This window comes from Aquarana catesbeiana, linkage group LG10 (assembly GCF_042186555.1).
Source record: "Aquarana catesbeiana isolate 2022-GZ linkage group LG10, ASM4218655v1, whole genome shotgun sequence".
In the NCBI taxonomy this organism is placed as follows: Eukaryota; Metazoa; Chordata; class Amphibia; order Anura; family Ranidae; genus Aquarana; species Aquarana catesbeiana.
The window spans coordinates 7,964,593-7,984,131 of record NC_133333.1 but is presented as its reverse complement, the minus strand read 5'-3'; the positions used below and the strand labels follow the sequence as shown (position 1 = coordinate 7,984,131).

The window sequence follows — 19,539 nt, the reverse complement described above, 5'->3', positions numbered from 1 at the left end:
TGTATGTTCTGTTATTTTATATATATATATATATATAGCATTATTTCCATACTGTTGCGCATCTATACACTTACAGTTAATCTTATAAGCTGGTCGCAGCAATTCTTTTGCTCCCAATCACAGTACTTTGATTAGATTACTGATTAATTTCACAGAAAGGAAATCTCCTGTGTTCACAGAGACCCTGTGGTGGGTGGAGGTGCCTCAACGAAAGTTTTGGTCCTCTAATTTACCTACAGGTTTAGCGCAATATCCTGTTTGGGAAGGGCCAGTTCCCACCCCCCTCCCCCCCCCAAAAAAAAAAGAGGGCTAAGCTTACTATTGTTTCTTTGTTGTTTATTTGCCCCTTTTCTTTTTCCTTTTATTGGTTGAACTAGATGGACCTGTGTCTTTTTTCGGCCAGACTATGTAAACGGTATAATGAATAAATATCACACATGGTATCGCCACAATCGTTAGGAGCATTTATTTTGCGGTCTTCTTTTTAGTGGTGGGACAGGTTAATTAAATAAAAATTATACAGTTAAATTAAAAAATATATATTTTTTTTACGATTTTGGACCAGTTTGCCTTTCATAATAAAACAAAATCTGGAGATATCTATTAACATTTACCACCAAATGAAAGACCAACCTGTCCTGGGAAAAAGAATCAAACAAGGTGTAACCCACCTGAATACATAAACGTAGTCATGATGATGATATGTACAGTTTTACCGATATGTTTCAAAGTTGCACAACTGGGTTTAGGCGGTTTTTTTTGTTTTTTTTACGATGGTCATAAAAGGGGTTAAACACAACTTCGACATCCAGTTTCGTTATTGGGTGGAAAGTCGTTTGTGGTGGCCCCAGGTTACTTTCCTGTAGGTACACATTTTGGACAGAGCCTCCTGGCTACCAGTTTCCCCGCCATGGTTCTTCCGACTCATCCTCCTCCTCGCTATCATCTCTAAAATTGTAGTTTGATCTTCTGCCGGGAACGAGGGGGGTGAGGTGTTTTAGGGGAACCAGCAGGGGGCCAGTTCCAAAGTCACCTAACAGAAATGGGAGATCTTTCCTGCATGGAGTCCAGCTATGTTCACCTGGGCTCCAGTGGTACATGTTAGAGATACTCATACAATCATCATCGGTACCTCCCATAATATAAATCCTGTGCTTCCAGCGTATGACCGCAGCATTAGAAGTATTTTCCAAGACAGGTGGAATTCTACCGTGACAAATTCTCCCTAGATGATCCAGACAGAAGGTCTTAGAAATGGTTTCCGGCTCTTCGTTGAATATAAGATATGCCTCGTAATCATCGTATGATGGGCTTGCCTCATATGTTGGATATACATTAAAATCTTCGTATCTGGGTTTACAACTTATAACGATATATAATTTGTCATCCATCGCCACAGCTCCAGCAGCTATAAAGGCCACTGGTAGTGGAAACTGGCTCCACGTGTCTGTCAGTATGTCGTAGCTATGGAACCCTGGATATTGTAAAAGGGCCACATCTATCCGAGTCATCCCACCTATAGCAAACAACCTTCCTTTCAGCACAGAGCTAGCAAATCTATGTAGCGCTATAGGCATGTTTGACACATCGCGCCAACTATTGTCCAACGTGCTGAAGCATTCCACCGAGTCTGTGAGTTCGCTGCCGTTATGTCCACCAAAAGCATAAAGCATGTTTCTGTAGTCTAGGAAGCCATGGCAAGCTCTTGGATGGGTCATAGGAGGGAGCTCTTTCCATTCATTTAATACAGAATCATACAAGTGCAGGGCATTGGAAGCACAACGTTGTTTTCTAAACCCACCAGAAACATATAAATAACACCCTACTGATACAATTCCAGGACTGTTAAAATAACCACAAAAAGGAAGCTTCTCCCAAGACTCTGTTGTTGGATCGTAGGCATTCATACAGTAATTCTCTTTTTCTGGGTCTGTTTTATCTAATGCCATCAGGTCTATGCAAATTATTCTCTCCTCAAACATCCCTTGGCGCAAGCGGATTTCTGTTGGAGGCTGGAGAGGGGAGTCATCACTGGGGATGTCCCTGCTGACCTTTCCCAGCTCGTCTGGAGTCAGGACTGGTAGCCTGATGACCTTTAACAGTTCTGGGGGAAGAGGATTGTCCTTCTGGGTGCGAAATTCCCACCAACAGCGGGCGATGTTATAAATGGCAAGTTCTGAGGAAAACATTAGGTCATCTGAAGACAGGATGTTGACCATTTCTTCCATTTCCAAGCGAAAAAAGTCTTCTTTTCCAGATAAGGAGCTCAGATTCCGACCAATATGGTTCAACGTTTCTTCCAAGAGGATTCTGTGATTGTGACTATGAGCTAATCTATAAATCCAAAAACAGTTTCCATTGTCGATCCTCTTTGCAAGGTACCTAGGTAAAGAAAGGAGATCGGGACATGACATTACTTGCAAGGTACCTAGGTAAAGAAAGGAGATCGTCTGAAAAAGGTATCTCCCATGGGCTGGCTGCCAGGGTCCCAGACAGACTGTCTGTATCACAAGGCTTACAAGGGGTTTTCCCCCTTGTCTTTTTCCTGGATTGTCCAGTTTATCCCTATGTGGTCACCTAATTTGAAGACCTAGTCATTTGACAGACATAGTCTTTTGGTGGAACTTGCTTCGATTGTCCCCCCCTTTGATGATCACTGATCCCCTTTGGGTTAGGGAGCCCACCTCAGGCTGGGACCCTAACAGAATGTGCTGCTAGCTGCTGGTCTGGACATTTGACCGTGTCCATTTCCGATTGTTTCCACCTCATTATACCCTAAGGAGGACTATGAATAGTTGAAACGCGTTGGGAAACTTTTGGTGGATATGCAATTTCCTTTATATTTGCCATTTGATTATCCCTGCCCTCCGTGAGGCCAGCAGGAGATGATTATCTATTAGGACGTGGATTTTAGGATTGTATAGACCAGCTACTTTAATCCATTGTATAATAAAGATTTTTTTCTTTTTTAAACATACATTTTCTATCTGTTGATTTCTTTTTTTTTTTTTTTTTTTTTTTTTTTTGCTACTTCAGTTTTTACAATGAGAGGGTTTAAATCACCATATTTAGGTCATTTCTTCCCATTATAACATCACATCATGGTAGCAGATATAGTATTCTTATTTCCATTAAAAAAAAAAACTTTATTTTAACATTCCAATATTATATGGGTGAACCCCAACTATTCCTTAACCCAAATAGTATCTTAATACCCCTATCCCTCCTCCCCCCCACCCCCCGAATTCACCCCCCCGATTCTCCCCTCCCGCCCTGGTCCCTCAGAAGTACCTACTCTAGTATGTGCGTCCTCATATGAACTTCTCCGCATACGTCCATGTTTTTTTAAAGGCTAACCATTTCGCCCATTTTGTTCCCCCCAGGACTTCCTCTGTCTCTACCGAAAGGTCTTCAACGTCCCCGGCCTCTAAAATATAGATTCCATTGACCCTGATTAACCATTCACGAATACTTGGGCCTGCTTTCTCTTGCCATTTTTTTGGTATTAAGCTTTTGGCCATATTTAAAAGAGTGGGCGTCAAAGAGGCATTGTACTTGCCCTTCCGGCCCTCCGTCCCATGAAACAGGCATACCCAAGGATCTTCTCTGATCACGGTCCCCGTTATCTCTTGTATTGTCTTGAGTACTTCTTGCCAGAACCTTTTAATTATTGGACACTCCCACCAGAGGTGGGCCATTGATCCCCTGGCGGAACATCCCCTCCAGCAATTACCAGGGAATTCTCCTTGCATCTTGTTTACCCTGTCTGGCGTCATGTACCATCTGGCTAGGCATTTAAAATTTGATTCTATTGTATTCGCATCTATTGCCGACTTATGTGTTGCGTTAAAGATATTCTGCCATGTTACATCGCTTGGTAATGGACCTAGCTCAGACTCCCATTTATTGCAATATAACGGTTTTATGCCTACCCCCTCTTCCCGCACTATTTTATATAGTTCTTTTATTTTCTTTGTAATTTTATTTTCCAGAAACAATTTCTCCATAGGTCTAAGATTCTCCTTATCTCTAATTGGACCTGGTAAACTTTTAATAAAAGAAGCCAACTGATTATACCTCCATATATCTATGTTCATTAGGTCATTGGGCAGTGACAACTCCTGAAAAGAAATAATTTTGCCGTTTCTTGTAATATCCAATAATTGTGTTTCGTGCTTCCTTATCCAATTCCCTCCCACTTCTCTTAACCCTGGTGGAAAAAACTTATTGTCCTTTAAATATATAAGTGGTGAATTGAATTCCCATGCCTTTTGTCTGTGTAGTTGATCCCAAGTCCTTAAAGTGTGGCGTGTCATTATGTGTGTATTTGGACTTAATTCCCTAAAATGTGGTGGATTCCAAATTAATTGGCATATATTTGCCGTGCTCAGATCTCTTTCTAATTTCACCCATCTATTCCCTATTGATTTTTTACCCCATTCCAACATTCGTGAAAGTACAATTGCTCTATAATAATTCTTAAAATCTGGGAGGGCCAAACCACCCTGTGTTTTGTCCCTGCTCAAGACCCCAAAGGCGATCCGTGGCTTCTTGTTTTTCCAAACGAATTTGGAAATAATGTTGTTCAGGGCTCTAAAAAAAGTCTGTGCTAACGGAATTGGCAGTAACTGCATTTTATATAAAATCTTCGGAGCTAGAGTCATTTTAACAATATTGACTCGACCAAGCCAAGAAATAGGGGAATACATGCTTTTCTTTGTTTCCTGCTTAATCTCCTCAAGGAGGGGTATAAAGTTTAACTGGTATAATTTCTTGAGGGATTTTGTTAGTACTATTCCTAGGTAATCTATTTTTTCCCGCCATGGAAATTGAAAATATTCTTTAAGTTTGGTTACCTCTTGTTTCTCAATGTTGATATTTAGGGCTGCTGATTTACCAAGGTTCACCTTATAGTTTGAAAGTTCCCCGTATCTCCTCAGCGTAGCCAGGAGGTTCGGGAGTGAGATCCTTGGATTCGTTATATAGAACAATACGTCATCGGCGAACGCCGAGAGCTTGTGTTCATCGCCTTCTACTATGCATCCGCGAATATCTGAGTTTTTCCTGATTACCGCCAGTAAGGGCTCCAAAGTCAGGGCAAACAGAAGAGGGGATAGGGGACATCCCTGTCTAGTTCCGTTTTCCATCCTGACTTCTCTCGAAAATACACCGTTTACTTTGACTAGTGCGGATGGGGCTTTATATAGTGCCTTGATCCAGTTTAACATAGTGTCGCCTAATCCGATTGCCCCCAGTGTCTTTATCATGAACCCCCAGTCTACCCTGTCGAAGGCTTTCTCTGCGTCCAACGACAGTAGTAGACTGGGGGCCCCCCTCACTTTCATCGCTTTTATAACCAATAGTGACCTCACACCATTATCCCTCCCCTCTCTGCCCGGGATAAAGCCCGTCTGATCAGGGTGTATCCAGTATGTCATTTTATCCTTCAGCCTATTGGCTAATACCTTGGCGTATAATTTTGTATCAGTATTAAGTAAAGCGATCGGCCTATAGCTCGAGCACAGTGAGCTATCTTTCGCCGCCTTAGGCATTAAGGCAATTGATGCCATCAAAGCTCCTTCACAGAATTCCTCCTGGCTCCCTATCTTGTTCCATATCTGACAGAGCTTGGGGATCAGAATATTTTTAAATTTTTTATAGAAGTAGGTGGTGAAGCCATCTAGCCCTGGACTTTTTCCAGAGGGAGATGTCCTCAAAGCCCGCTCAGTTTCTTCCACCGTAATGGGTTCTTCTAATTCTTTTGCCTCGTTGTCCGAGAGACTTGGTAAGCCTGCCTCTCTTAAAAATTCATCTATCGTTTCTTCCTTTCCCAGAGTATTAGCCCCACCTTGTTTGACTTTATATAAGGCTGTAAAATATTTTTGAAACTCTTCGGCTATATCGCTAGAAGTATATTTAAATATCCCGTTTTTATTTTGGATCCTCTCTATGAAGTTCTTATCCCTTTTCTTTTTAACGACTGATGCCAGGTGTTTCCCTATTTTGTTACTCCACCTAAATCTGTCTTTTGCGTTTTTATATAGTATGCGTTTAGATTCCAGTTCCATTAGATCTTTTAGTTCTTCTCTTTTATGGATTAACTGCGCTAGAAATAAGTTGTGGCCCCCATTGGCTGATTTATGTAATTGTTCCAACTGATATGTTTCTTCAATTAGCTCTGCCTTTCTTTTTTTCCCCTCTTTTTTCTCTTTGGCTTCCAAAGAAATCAATATGCCCCTTATATATGCTTTCATCGCTTCCCATAAGACTGAACCTGAGACCTCTCCGGTATCGTTTATCTTGAGGAAGCCCTCTATTTCCTCCTGTATCTTACTATAGATGATTGGGTTGTCTATTAATTTTTCGTCTAACTGCCATGAAAATGGTGGTCTCCGGAATCCCGGCATCGCCACCCTCATCAAAACCGGCGCATGGTCGGACAGAGTGGCAACGCCTATTTCCGTTTCCTTGACACAATCAAGTAACCTATGATCTACCAAAAAATAATCAAGACGAGAATAGGACCCATGTACCGAGGAAAAAAAAGTATAATCTTTACTTTTTGCGTGTTGTACCCTCCAAGCGTCTATTAAATGACAGTTGTGCAATTTCTGGCCAACTTTTTTCAATAGTCTCCCACTCATTTTCTGGTTACCAGCTGTGCTATCCATCGCTGGGTCCAAGCAGAAATTTAGGTCACCTGCCACTATCACCTGTCCTGCCCTAAAATCTGCTAACTTATTTAGGATGTATAGCAAGAATTGTGCTGGGTTGTTGTTTGGACAGTAGATGTTCACCAGGGTAAAAACCTTTTCTCCCATTCTAATCTTCAAAAAAAGATAGCGACCGTCCCTATCCTCACATCTTTCTAATAACGCAAACCTAGTCCTTCTTGAGAGCCCAATTGCGACCCCCTTAGCTCTCTTGATAGGTGAGTCGCTGTAAAACCAGTTGGGGAAGCACTTAGAAAATAATCTAATGTGTGAATCCTGTGAAAGGTGGGTCTCTTGAAGAAACACTACATCTGCCTTAAGTTGTTCTAATTCTCGCAAGATTTTGTGACGTTTAAGGGGGGAGTTCAGCCCTTTAACGTTGTAAGTAAAACATGAAAACTCTATCATTTAGCTTTGCATATTGCTGCTCACTAGATTCACATCTTGTGTTTTGCACTCTTTCCTTTGATACCTGCCGGACCTTTTCCACTCTCCTCCCCTCCCAGACCTCCCTCCACCCCAGGCCCCACTCCCCCACCCCCCCCCAAACCCCCCCCACCCTCCCCCCCCTCCCCACCTGCCTAGACCTGGCAGTATGTCCGCCGCCAAGAGGTATTGTTTCTCTCGGCATGCGACCGGCCAGACCAATGGGGTGTGACTCAAATGACGGATCGCCTCGGTCGCCATGCTCCCCCCCCCCCTAAATAGAAAGGGGGGGGGGGGGAACATCGCGAGTGGGCGCCCATAAGGCCGCCTGTCCCCTCACCGGGCGCCCTCCCCCTCCCACCCACGCACCCCCCCCGCCCCCACCCCCCCCCCCCAAGGTTTCAGGTGTCTGAACATCAGCCTGGCTTTCCACCAATTATTTAAATACGGCTGGGACAGGAATGTCCAAATCATTACAAAAGTCTTGCATATTATCTATATATTTCAATCTGCATATTCTGCCCGCTTTCACTACAATCAGTGAGGTTGGAAATCCCCAACTATATTTCATGTTTGCCTTTCTCAGTTCTTCCAGGAGGGGTCGCAACTGCCTTCTCCAGGCCAGAGTTTCTGCCGAAATATCGGTAAAGAACTGGTTTTCAACCCCCTCAAATTTTACTGGTTGAGCTTTCCTGAGGTTACTCCAGGCTCTTGCTTTATCTTCATAATGGTGGAACCTAATAATTATGTCCCTGGGTTTATCCTCGCTGACATTTGGGGGTTTCCTTAATCTATGAACCCTGTCAATCTTCAGTTCATCGTTTGGGTTTCGGTCTAGGATCGGGTTGAAGATGGCTTTCATTTTAGCGTACAGATCTTCACCTCGTTGTTCTGGCAGGGCGCGCAGCCTCAAATTTTGTCTGCGACTCTGGTTTTCTTGCGCTTCTAATTTATAAGAAATGTCCCGTTGGGCTAGTTGTAGGTCTTTTACCTGTTGTTTTAAGGTGACTATTTCTCTGCTCTGTTTATCTGAGGCCTCCTCTGCTGATTCAACTCGCTTCAGTAAGTGGCCCATGTCGGTTCTAACATTATGAATTTCTGTTTTAATTACCAGTTCCAGTTTGGCGAACATCTCTAGCAGCTCTATTTTGGTTAATGGTATTTCCATGCTGGTGTCCTCCATCATATTTGGGGTTCCACCTTCTCCCCTAGTTGATCCCCCATTAGCCCCTTGGCTCTTCACTGTTTCTTTCTTCTTTTCTTTCCCACTTTGCTGTTTATTATCTTGAGCTGGGGTTTTTGGGCTTCCCTGGTTTGTCTCCTTCAGGTACTTCTGAATAGAGCTGGTGTTCAAGCTCTCTCTAGGTTGCTTCACCTCCGCTCCCCTTTGAGGGCGCCCTCGCATGTTTATTATCTTCTATCTCCACCTTGCCCTCCCCCGCCTGCCTCCTCTAGTCCCTCTCTGTCCGCCCCCACTTTTGTGCTCAGTATCACCCCCCGGCCTGGTCTTGATCTTACCAGACCTAGTGACTACCGTTGTATTTGGTCAAGGATAGGGCAGAGTGCTTGAACCCAAGCACTATCGTTAGATTCTTAGCTGCTTAGCCACTTAGCTATCCGGTCTTATGCCTAATAGTTTCCTTGTACTCCTTCACTGTACACCTGCAGCAGGAGGGGCAAAAGGAGACGGGGGGTGAAGCCGTCCCAAAGGGAAAGGAAATGGCCGGCCAGACAAGCCCACTATAGACGGTAATACTGCCCGCCTGTCTGCTCCCTCCCCTTTCCCCTTTCCCTCTTTTTAATTTCAAAAACAGCAGTGGTCTACAGTTTATACAGTCTCTCCTGGGTTAGTACCTTCCTGTTAGTTTTAAACCTTTATTTGCACCGGAGCCCATCAGACACTGTTATTATATATGGTTCCACCATTACATATTTGTAAGATTCCTTCCCAATCCACGGATTCCACAGTATTATTACATTTACTTGCCTGAATTCGCAGGGGTTCCCCCATAGGCTTACCGTCTCTACCTCAGGTTAGGCCCGGTATCCCTGGAGATTGTGGGTATTTTCTCCTCTGGTTGCTGTATGTCCTTCAACCCCGCCGTGCTCGGCGCATAGGTTCCGATCTTCATCCAGCCCTCCAGGGGTTTATGATGTATCACTGGGGGGAAGGGTTGGGGTGCGGGGCCATCCGGAGACCTTCTAGGGAAGCCGGTATGTTCCCCTCATCGATCCGAAGGGACTGGGGGAGCGTGGGTGTGAGCCACCCCGTGAGTCTCGGCGGCCCGTGGTATACCGACCAACGCCGCCGCCGCGGCTCTGAGTGCGGCACGCTGTCAGATCCACTTCTCAGGCAGCTTCGTTCACCTGAGCTGCTCCGCCGCCCACTTCCTCGGCTCCGTCATCAGGCCCCTCCCCCACTACGTGTGCGTCACATCACACACCTCCTATCTGTTGATTTCTATTGCTGCAACAAAGTCACATGGGCGATACCTTTTTTCAGAAGTTCATTTAGGGATGGAGCAGCCATTTCACCTTTGACACATTGGGGGTTATTTACTAAACCTGGAGAGTGCAAAATCTGGTGCAGCCCTGCATAGAAACCAATCAGCTTCCAGGTTTTATTGTCAAAGCTTCATTGAACAATCCAAAGTTAGAAGCTGATTGGCTGCCATGTACAGCTGCCCCAGATTCTGAGTGCTCTAGTTTTAGTAAATCTCCCCAATTGCTACCTTTTTACTTTGAAGAAAGGAGATTGTGACATGACATTACTTGCAAGGAACTAGGTAAAGAAAGTGGAATGGGCAGGGCCGGCCCTACCATGGGTCCCGCTGGGTCCATTGGACCCAGGCGGCACTTTGAGAGGGGTGGCAAGTTGACTCCTGATCCCTGCATTCTGAGCGCAGTGCACTCCTGATCCCTGCATTCTGAGCGCAACGCACTCCTGATCCCTGCATTCTGAGCGCAACGCACTCCTGATCCCTGCATTCTGAGCGCAACGCACTCCTGATCCCTGCATTCTGAGCGCAACGCACTCCTGATCCCTGCATTCTGAGCGCAACGCACTCCTGATCCCTGCATTCTGAGCGCAGCGCACTCCTGATCCCTGCATTCTGAGCGCAGCGCACTCCTGATCCCTGCATTCTGAGCGCAGCGCACTCCTGATCCCTGCATTCTGAGCGCAGCGCACTCCTGATCCCTGCATTCTGAGCGCAGAGCACTCCTGATCCCTGCATTCTGAGTTTAAAATGAAATTTTAGTTTTAATCATTATGATATAAAATAATGAATGCTGGGGCATTTTGATGGGTGGAATTTTTTTTTTTTTTTTTTTTGGGGGGGGGGGGGGGGGGGGCAGCATTTCATTCTTGGACCCATGGAGCACAAAGTCTTGGGGCAGCCCTAGGAATGGAACGTGACATTACTATCAACTATAGAGCTAGATGTTTGCAGGGAGGGGAGGGTCTGAGCAAAGAACCTTTTATTATAGTTTCAGGTTTTATATTTAATATAACTTAATTTTAGGTGCACTGGTCACTAAAGAAAACAAAAATTATGCTACACACGAATCATGTCACCAGGGCCGGGACGAGGGGTGGACAGGAGGGACGGCTGCCCTGGGCGCAATGGTTTATTGCAGGGATGGGGTAGGTATGTCAGCAGGACATTGAGACAAGAAGAACAGCTTATGCACAAAGGAAGAAAATCTTGTTGTGTATGAAATGAGCAAATACAGTCCTCCTCATCTACATAGGAGGATTACTCTATTTATAAAGGAAGGTCCTAAAATACTAAACAGTGATAAAGGTATTTACATGTAGCGGTACCCCCGTAGGGGCTGCTAAGTGATGTGGCCCACCTGTCACCCTGCCCAGCCCGACATTCCCTTCCAGACACTCCAAGACAATGAAAAGTTCATCAACTTTGTTTTTTTGTATTTTCTTGAGGGATTAGAACTTGGATGGGGGTTAAAGAGTTTATGGGATGCCCAGAAAAGATTCTTGAATGGCTTGGGGCAATTTAGATATTCTCCTCCTGCACAACAATTGCTGCGGACTATCTCTCCTTCTTCCTCCAGCACAATTCTTCAGGCGCGGCTAGCACATGGTTAGGCCTGACACTGATTCCAGCCAGGCCTTAACAAAAGTACCTCATTACAGGCAGGGACCGCAGGCCCCTATAGTGTAGCAACAAAGGTTTGAATGCTAGCCGCCCTTTTTTGGTGGACCACTGATCCCAGTCAGCCCTTTGCAGCCCCCGACAGTCCTCCCAACTGCAGCAGCCCGACTTCACTGCCAGTAACATCAAATTCTCTCCCGCTGCCATCCATCTCAGACTGCACACTCCAAGTCCGCCCCGGCATGCCTCTCCTGACTCTGCCTGTCACTCACCGACACCTGGTGGATCCCCCCTGTAGACTTGCCCAGCAGTATTCCTCACTGTCCTCTCCTGCTCAGGACACCCCTTGGGTTGTGCAGGGTTCCTGTACAGCTCCGAGCCCCTGGCCCAAGGTCCTCCTCAAAGGCCTAATACTCCATCTCCAGTTCTTCCACCTGAACAACCCCCCCCCCCCCCAAGCTGGCTGACCCTGGGTATTTAAGGAGGCCTGCCCCCTGCCAATCCAGGTTGGGGATTGGTCAGGGCTCCTTAGAACACCCCAGACAGCTCCACCCTTCTTCCCCTCCTCCTTTCTAGAAGCCTCTAGAAGCAGAAGGGAGGTATCCGAAAGATAATGCTGTCTGAGTCACCAGCCTACTCTGAGCCACTTCCCAGCCCACACAGATCAAAACAAACAGGCCTCGCTTTTAGCGAGGCCTGCCTAAATTTACCTGCTCTACAAAAGCAATCTCACTCTAGCGCCTACACTAGGTAGAGGGTGCTACATATATATCAATTACCTCAATATATCATTGAAGGTTTATATGTCCGGTCCAAATTTAGCAGCGTCAGACAACTAGACTTTAACTCTGAGAACTAGAACACACACAGGTGCACAATGCAAATTTCCTGCTGCATTAAGTGGTGTACACACTATAAGAAAATCAGGCGAAACAATCGTTCGATTTTCCTCGTTGTTTCACAGAAAATCACAACTGATGAAGGCAAATTTGTATGAAAATTCTCGTACGACAAAGGCCTTTTTTATTTTTTGTTTATGGTTTCTAATCATGCGTAGTCTTTTGTTTCTGGTTTTCCTCGTACGAAAATCATTTGTTCTGTTCCCATATGAGAAAATTTTTGAAGCTTGTTCCTTCGGAAATTTTAATTCAGAAGGTCGGAATTGGCTGTAGAAAGTTGTGTGCACACTATACGAAAATCGTAGGAAAGTTCCTCAGACTAAAGCGTTCGCCTGATTTTCTTAGGGTGTACGAGCCTTTACAGTTACAAATGTAGCACCCTCTAGTTAGTGAAGTGCTAGAGTGAGTTATTTTTCTGGCAGAGTAGGTAAATTGAGGCAGGCCTAGCTCGCTGCTAGGCCTGTTTGTTTTCATTCTGGGCTGGGAGTGGCTCAGGGCAGCAGCTGATGACTCACAGGCAGTGTCCCTTCGATCACCTCCCCCTTGCTTCTGGCATGTTCTAGAAGGAGAGGAGGGGGAAGAGTGGTGGAGCTGCCTGAGGTATCTGGGGAGCCTTGACCAAACCCAAACTTGGATTGGCAGGTGGCAGGCCTCCTTAAATACCTGGGGTCAGCCCAGCTGGGGAGGAGTTGTCGGGTGGAAGAGGTGGAGTGAGAGAAGTGTGGAGGCTGTTGGGGCCCACAGGAAGCCCCCCCAGTCTGGGGGGGGTGACCCTGGGCTGGGCTCGAGTTCATCCAGTAGGAGTGTCGAGATCTGGAAGGAGAGGCACATCAAGGACAGCAGGAGAGAACACTTCTAAGAGCGTGCCTCCCCAGTCCTCCTGACTGTGCTCACTCACCAGCCCTCCCGGTATCTGGGGAGCCTTGACCAAACCCCAACTTGGATTGGCAGGGGGCAGGCCTCCTTAAGTACCTGGGGTCAGCCCAGCTGGGGAGGAGTTGTCGGGTAGAAGAGGTGGAGTGAGAGAGGTGTGGAGGCTGTTGGGGCCCACAGGAAGCCCCCCCTGTCTGGGGGGGGGGGACCCTGGGCTGGGCTCAAGTGCATCCAGTAGGAGTGTCGAGATGCTGGAAGAAGAGGCACATCAAGGACAGCAGGAGAGAACACTTCTAAGAGTCTCCATGGAGGACTACCAGTTTCAGCCGGGAGGGCTGGTGAGTGAGCACAATCGGGAGGACTGGGGAGGCATGCCTAAGGGAACTGGGAGATTGCAGTTTGAGAGATGGGTGCAGAACCAGTGGAGAGAGGACTGTGGGAAAGGGCAGTGGAAAGGGGTCTTTGCAGCCAGGCTGGCAGGGCCTGAAGAGATCTATCTGGGAGTGGTAGCTGAGCAGGGGACAGCTAGGACCTGAACTATTCTACACCACGGGGGGCCTGAGGTCCCTGCCCGCAAAAGGCAGTTCATTGAGGCCTGGCTGAAGTAGTGTCAGGCCTACCCATGCGGTGCTAGCTGGTCCGGAGGAGTTACAGTCTGCAGCAAGGGAAGTGCTGGTGGAGGAAACGGTGAGCAGCAAGTGTTTGTGCTGGAGAGAGAAGAGTGAAAGAATATACAGGAGTGTATATAGGAGTCCTAAGCAACTTTGCACTAAATTTTCCAGGCCATCCCATAATTCCCAAATCCCTAAACAAGTTTAATCCCCCTCAAATAAACAAAACAAAATAAAGATAAAAAGCAATGGTCTGGTTTTCTGTGTCCGAGTGTCTGGGATGGATGTCTGGCTGGGCAGGGTGACGGGGTGAACCACTACACACAGCAACCCCTCAGGGGGCATGGCTACACAAAGTATCACTTTCACAGCTCAACTCCCTTTAAAGTGATCTATCGCAAAGTCTTTACCTGCTGCAGAGATCTTGCATGGCCGTGATCTGCAGGCGGCCGGACAGGATAAACAGCTCCTCCACATTGTCCAAGGTGAGATGGACCTCCCCCGTGTAGATGTAGTGCAGGACGGTCTGCAGGACAGAAGAGGGGACATCCGAAAGACAAACCTCCCCGAGCACAGCCTTCTTCATGGGACACGTGAGGAGAGCTCTGAAGTAAGGACTAACCGAGGCCAGGACGACCCTGAAAGCAATAAGAGGACACTTACTGCATCACACAGAGGACAGATAATGATGTATGGTCAGTATGGTTGCCACCTCATCCCTTTAAACCCAAACACATATGAATTACACAGGTTCTGTGGCTGATTAAGGTGGTAATTAAACGCACTTGGTGTCTTATCTGCATTTAATTAGCCTCAGAACCCGTGTAATTCAAAGGTGTTCGGGTTCAAAGGGATGAGGTGGTAACTCTAATGGTCAGTGAAGGACAATCTATTGCACTGCTACTTTCCAACGATCTCAACAAACAAACTCCTTTCTAAATGTCCCAACATCTGCCTAAATCAGAGATCATGTGATACACCACCCCTCCTGAGTCTTCCATCTTCTGCACTGCTTAGGAGGTTCATTCTTCAGGTGTCCTCGCTACCTGTCCCTGTGAGAACCACATTAGATGTAGGAGGAGCGGTTGTCACCAGAACAGGAAGGTACAGGTGGCACTAAAAATACTTAAAAAAAATTCTAACACTTCCCAACATACTAAGCATGCATTCCTTTCCCTGTTTATTTATTCTTTTTGGGTACTTCTATAGCGCCATCAATTTACGCAGCGCTTTACATATTTATTGTACATTCACATCAGTCCCTACCCTCAAGGAGCTTACAAATCTAAGGTCCCCAACTCACATTCATACATACACATACTAGGGCCAGCATACCAGCATGTCTTTGGAACCCAGAATACGGTGGCGGCTGATGCTCCATCGGGTTGGGGGGGGCGTCAGATGGACCGTTGCTCCAGCCCGCCACCATGCACCATACCCATAAACTCCCCCCCCCCCAGTCACCGTCTCACTTAATCTTTGCAGAACGGATGCCTGCTGCTGGTGGAGAATGAACGGAGGCGGGCAGAGCAGAGAGGAGGAGAGTGGCTCTCCCCCATGTTTGAATCCATCGGCGGCCACTTCCCCCCAACGTCTCTTCTGTGTCCCAACCTCTGTGTGCCCCCTCAGTCTTCTCCTCCTGGCCAATGGGGTCTCAGAAGCCGCTTCCTGATTGGCCGGTAGGAGAAACAGGAAGACATTATCGAATATTCATTCGCTAATGTCAGTCAAGTGGGTTGGCCCATTCTTTTTTTATAGCCAATTAGAGTCTCGGGCTCTAAATCGCATGCTTCAAAAAAAATAAATGAAAAAAAAAAAACCATTGAAATCCATGTGTCCGGTGCCCTGCATGTAGATTAGGGGGCCGGACGCATTAATGGGGGGTGCGTGGAGCCCTGAATAAGCAGCCGCCACTGGACTCAGAGGAAACCCACATAGGCCCAGGGAGCTGTGGTATCATGTGAAGTGTGGGGGGGGGGGGGGGGGCTAGAGAGTGTCTACATACAAGCTGGCAGGAGTACCGGAAGAGGGGGAGAATTTTGCCTTGCAATGGGAATTTAAGCTTGGGGGGAAGGGAAGGGATTTTTGCTGACACGAAAAGCTCCTACATTTTGGGGACGACAGGGGTATAATTACCCTAGTGCTAAACACTTAGCCACTGTGATGCTGGTATGACAGGGGCCATAAACCACTCCTGCTCTATCCAATTTGAACTCAATGGAAAAACATAGTTTGTAGAGATAGATCTTCAAGGTTTCAACCTACCTATGACACAGCAAGCGTTTTTCTGCAGTCTGTATGGCGACGTCACAAAGAATTTCAGAAAAGTACATCTCCTTCAACCCTGAGAAAAGATAGAATGATTGCATATACACTATATGACCCAAGATATGCAGACCCTGCTCCAAATGATGGAGTTGAGGTGTCTCCAGTGAAGGGCACGCCAGCATACAAAGGCATTGTAGACAATTGTACTTCAACCTTGTGGTGACAGTTTAGTGAAGAACCTTTTCTGTTTCCACCATGATTGTCAGACTGTGTACAAAGCCAGCCTCATAAAGACATGGTGTGACCCGTGATTGTGGAGGAACTCGAGTGTGCTGCACAGAGCCCTGACCTCAACCCTACCTCATCCCAGCACCTTGGGATGAACTGGAATACTAACTGTGAGTTGGGTCTTCTCATCCAACTTCAGTACCTGATCTCACAAATTACCACAAAATCCCACAGACACCCTCCAAATCTTCTGGAAAGTCATCCCAGAAGAGTGGAGGCTGTTCAAACCACAAAAAAGGGGCAACTCCATATTATTGGCCATGGGGGAAGAGCCGACAACTCCATATTAATAGCCATGGTTTTTGTAAGGAATATCCGACAATCTCTTATAGGGGTGATGGTTGCAGTCCTCCAAACCTTTGGCCATAAGGGTATATTATTCCACTTCATTACTTGTAACTGATACATTTTTCCAGCCTTGGCTTGGTCATTGGAAGAGAAAATGGCAAGTCAATTTATAATAGTGAACTCCACTCAGAACAGTTTATCTAAGGCTGGGTTCTCACACTGATGCGAATTGGATGTAGGAGGTTTCCCCACATCCAATTCGCATGACAGAAGACTGTGACCCGCTCTCAATGGAGCCGGTTCACACACCTCTGGGGGGCGGCCGTGGCCTGAATTGCAGAAGAGTCCTGTGAGTCTTCTGGTCCGTTTCAGGTGCGAATTCAGCCAAGAATTCTGACCCGAAACAGTTGAACAGACACGCACAGGACCCCCTGCCACAGCCGCAGCTAGTGTGAACCCCGCCTAATACAGGGGTGGCAGATGACAGTATGAGATCAATTTCCCAATTTCAGTGGAGCCATTTTCAGGATTCTACAGTCTTTTTAAAGGAAAATCTTCCAATAGCAAAATAAGTTACAGATTTGGAAAATACAGTGCCTTAAAAAAAGTATTCATACCCCTTGAAATTTTCCACATTTTGTCATGTTACAACCAAAAACGTAAATGTATTTTATTGGGATTTTATGTGATAGACCAACACAAAGTGGCTCATAATTGTGAAGTGGAAGGAAAATGATAAATGCTTTTCAAACTTTTTTACAGATAAATATGTGAAAAGTGTGTGTGTGTGTGTGTGTGGGGGGGGGGATTTGTATTCAGCCCCCTTTACTCTGATACCCCTAACTAAAATCTAGAGGAACCAATTGCCTTCAGAAGTCACCTGTGTGTTATTTAATCTCGGTATAAATACAGCTGTTCTGTGAAGCCCTCAGAGGTTTGTTAGAGAACCTTAGTGAACAAACAGCATCATGAAGGCCAAGAAACACACCAGACCGGTCAGGGATAAAGTTGTGGAGAAGTAAAAAGCAGGGTTAGGTTATAAAACAAATCTCCCAAGCTTTGAACATCTCACGGAGCTCTGTCCAATCCATCATCGGAAAATGGAAAGAGTATGGCACAACTGCAAACCTACCAAGACATGGCCGTCCACCTAAACTGACTGGCCGGGCAAGGAGAGCATTCATCAGAGAAGAGCCAAGAGGTCCATGGTAACTCTGGAGGAGCTGCAGAGATCCACAGCTCAGGTGGGAGAATCTGTCCACAACAGGGACAACTATAAGGCCCCTTTCACGCGATCGGACTGTTCAGGTCCACCTGTCAGTTTTGATGGCGGACCTGAACGGGCGCTCCATGTTAGCCTATGGAGCGACGGATGTCAGCGGAGACATGTCCGCTGTCATCCGACCCGGTCTGATCCGCAAAAAGCAGACGGATGGCCCTACGGTGAGATCTGATGACAACGGACAGGCTGTCATCATAAGCATAAGCAGCAGCAGCGCCTGACAAGCCCCTCTCCGCTCAGTGAGCAGAGAGGGACCTGTCATCTGCCGGCTCAGCGGAGATCAACGGACAGATCTCCCGCTGAGCCGGCGGACCGAGGCGGACTCCGTGGAGGCAGACTCAGTGGAAGCGGAGTCCGCCTCGTGTGAATGAGGGCTTAGTCGTGTTCTCCACAAATCTGCCCTTTATGGAAGAGTGACAAGAAGAAAGACATTGGTGAAAGAAAGTCATAAGAAGTCCTGTTTGTAGTTTGTGAGAAGCCATGTGGAGGACACAGCAAACATGTGGAAGAAGGTGATCTGGTCAGAGGAGACCAAAATTCAACTTTTTGGCCTAAAAGCAAAACACTATGTGTGGGGGAAAACTAACACTGCACATCACCCTGAACACACCATCCCCACTGTGAAACATGGTGATGGCAGCATCATGTGGTGGGGATGGTTTTCTTCAGCAGGGACAGGGAAGCTGGTCAGAGTTGATGGGAAGATGGATGGAGCCAAATACAGGACAATCTTAGAAGAAAACCTGTTAGAGTCTACAAAAGACTTGAGACTGGGGGGGAGGTTCACCTTCCAGCAGGACAACGACCCGAAACATCCAGCCAGAGCTACAATGGAATGGTTTAGATCAAAGCATATTCATGTGTTAGAATGGCCCAGTCACAGTCCAGACCTAAATCACATTGAGAATCTGTGGCAAGACTTGAAAATTGCTGTTCACAGACGCTCTCCATCCAATCTGACAGAGCTTGAGATATTTTACAAAGAAGAATGGGCAGAAATGTCCCTCTCTAGATGTGCAAGGCTGGTAGAGACATCCCCAAAAAGACTTGTAGAGAAAGGGGGTTCTACAAAGTATTGACTCCGGGGGGCGCCATACTAATGCCCCCCCCCATACACACACACACTTTTCACATATTTATTTGTATCATTTATCATTTTCCTTCCACTTCACAATTATGTGCCACTTTGTGTTGGTCTATCACATAAAATCCCAATAAAATACACTTACATTGTTGGTTGTAACATGACAAAATGTGGAAAACTTCAAGGGTATGAATACTTTTTCAAGGCACTGTAATTTCCAACATTGTAGCAAAATTATTCTCCAGGAAGCCGATCCCAGTGCATTGCAATGGACAGAGGCCGATAAAAGATCCTTAGTTTAATGTGGAGATCTGAAATATGTGGGGACCCCCAGCAGCACTGTGACCACCCATATGTACGACACTAAAAAGGCCCGCCCCCCCCCCAGACCGTGTGCTGAACCCTACCTGTAATAATACAATCTTTCAGAGCTTCCTTCTGATCGCTGAGCTCTTCTCTCTGCTCCATGGTGGCAGTGGATGGACCAGGCTCCGTTCTGATGCCTCTACAACCCAGGAAAACGAGGCAAGTAGAAGTCCTTTTGGGGGTTCAGCAACCCAACTCAAACCAAACTGAACGATGCAAACACTTACAAGTATTATCGTGCGCAGTGTGATCGACTGAAAATACGATGAAAAAAGTCGTTGTAAATCTAAACAAAATGAAAAATAGTCTTAAAATTGAACTGG

General features: G+C 46.4%; 1 protein-coding gene across 1 annotated transcript; it reads right to left on the bottom strand.

Moving 5' to 3' along the window:
- Nucleotides 1–893: 893 nt before the first annotated feature.
- On the bottom strand, nucleotides 894–19,318 carry LOC141111471 (kelch repeat and BTB domain-containing protein 8-like). The gene is made up of 4 exons (XM_073603764.1): nucleotides 19,258–19,318; nucleotides 15,906–15,984; nucleotides 14,051–14,278; nucleotides 894–2,382 (listed from the first exon to the last, which is right to left on the bottom strand). Exons 1-4 carry the CDS (start codon nucleotides 19,316–19,318, stop codon nucleotides 894–896), a joined length of 1,857 nt encoding a protein of 618 aa, XP_073459865.1.
- Between the last annotated feature and the right edge of the window lie 221 nt (nucleotides 19,319–19,539).

Bases quoted from the DNA above. Each gene is read 5' to 3' on its own strand.
- LOC141111471 (XM_073603764.1), bottom strand. From the start codon at position 19,318: ATGGAGCAGAGAGAAGAGCTCAGCGATCAGAAGGAAGCTCTGAAAGAT. The intron at 15,985-19,257 runs GTAGGGTTCAGC...ATCTTTTCTCAG, and splicing joins GAAAGATTGTATTATTACAG to GGTTGAAGGAGATGTACTTT. The intron at 14,279-15,905 runs GTAGGTTGAAAC...TATTGCTTTCAG, and splicing joins AAACGCTTGCTGTGTCATAG to GGTCGTCCTGGCCTCGGTTA.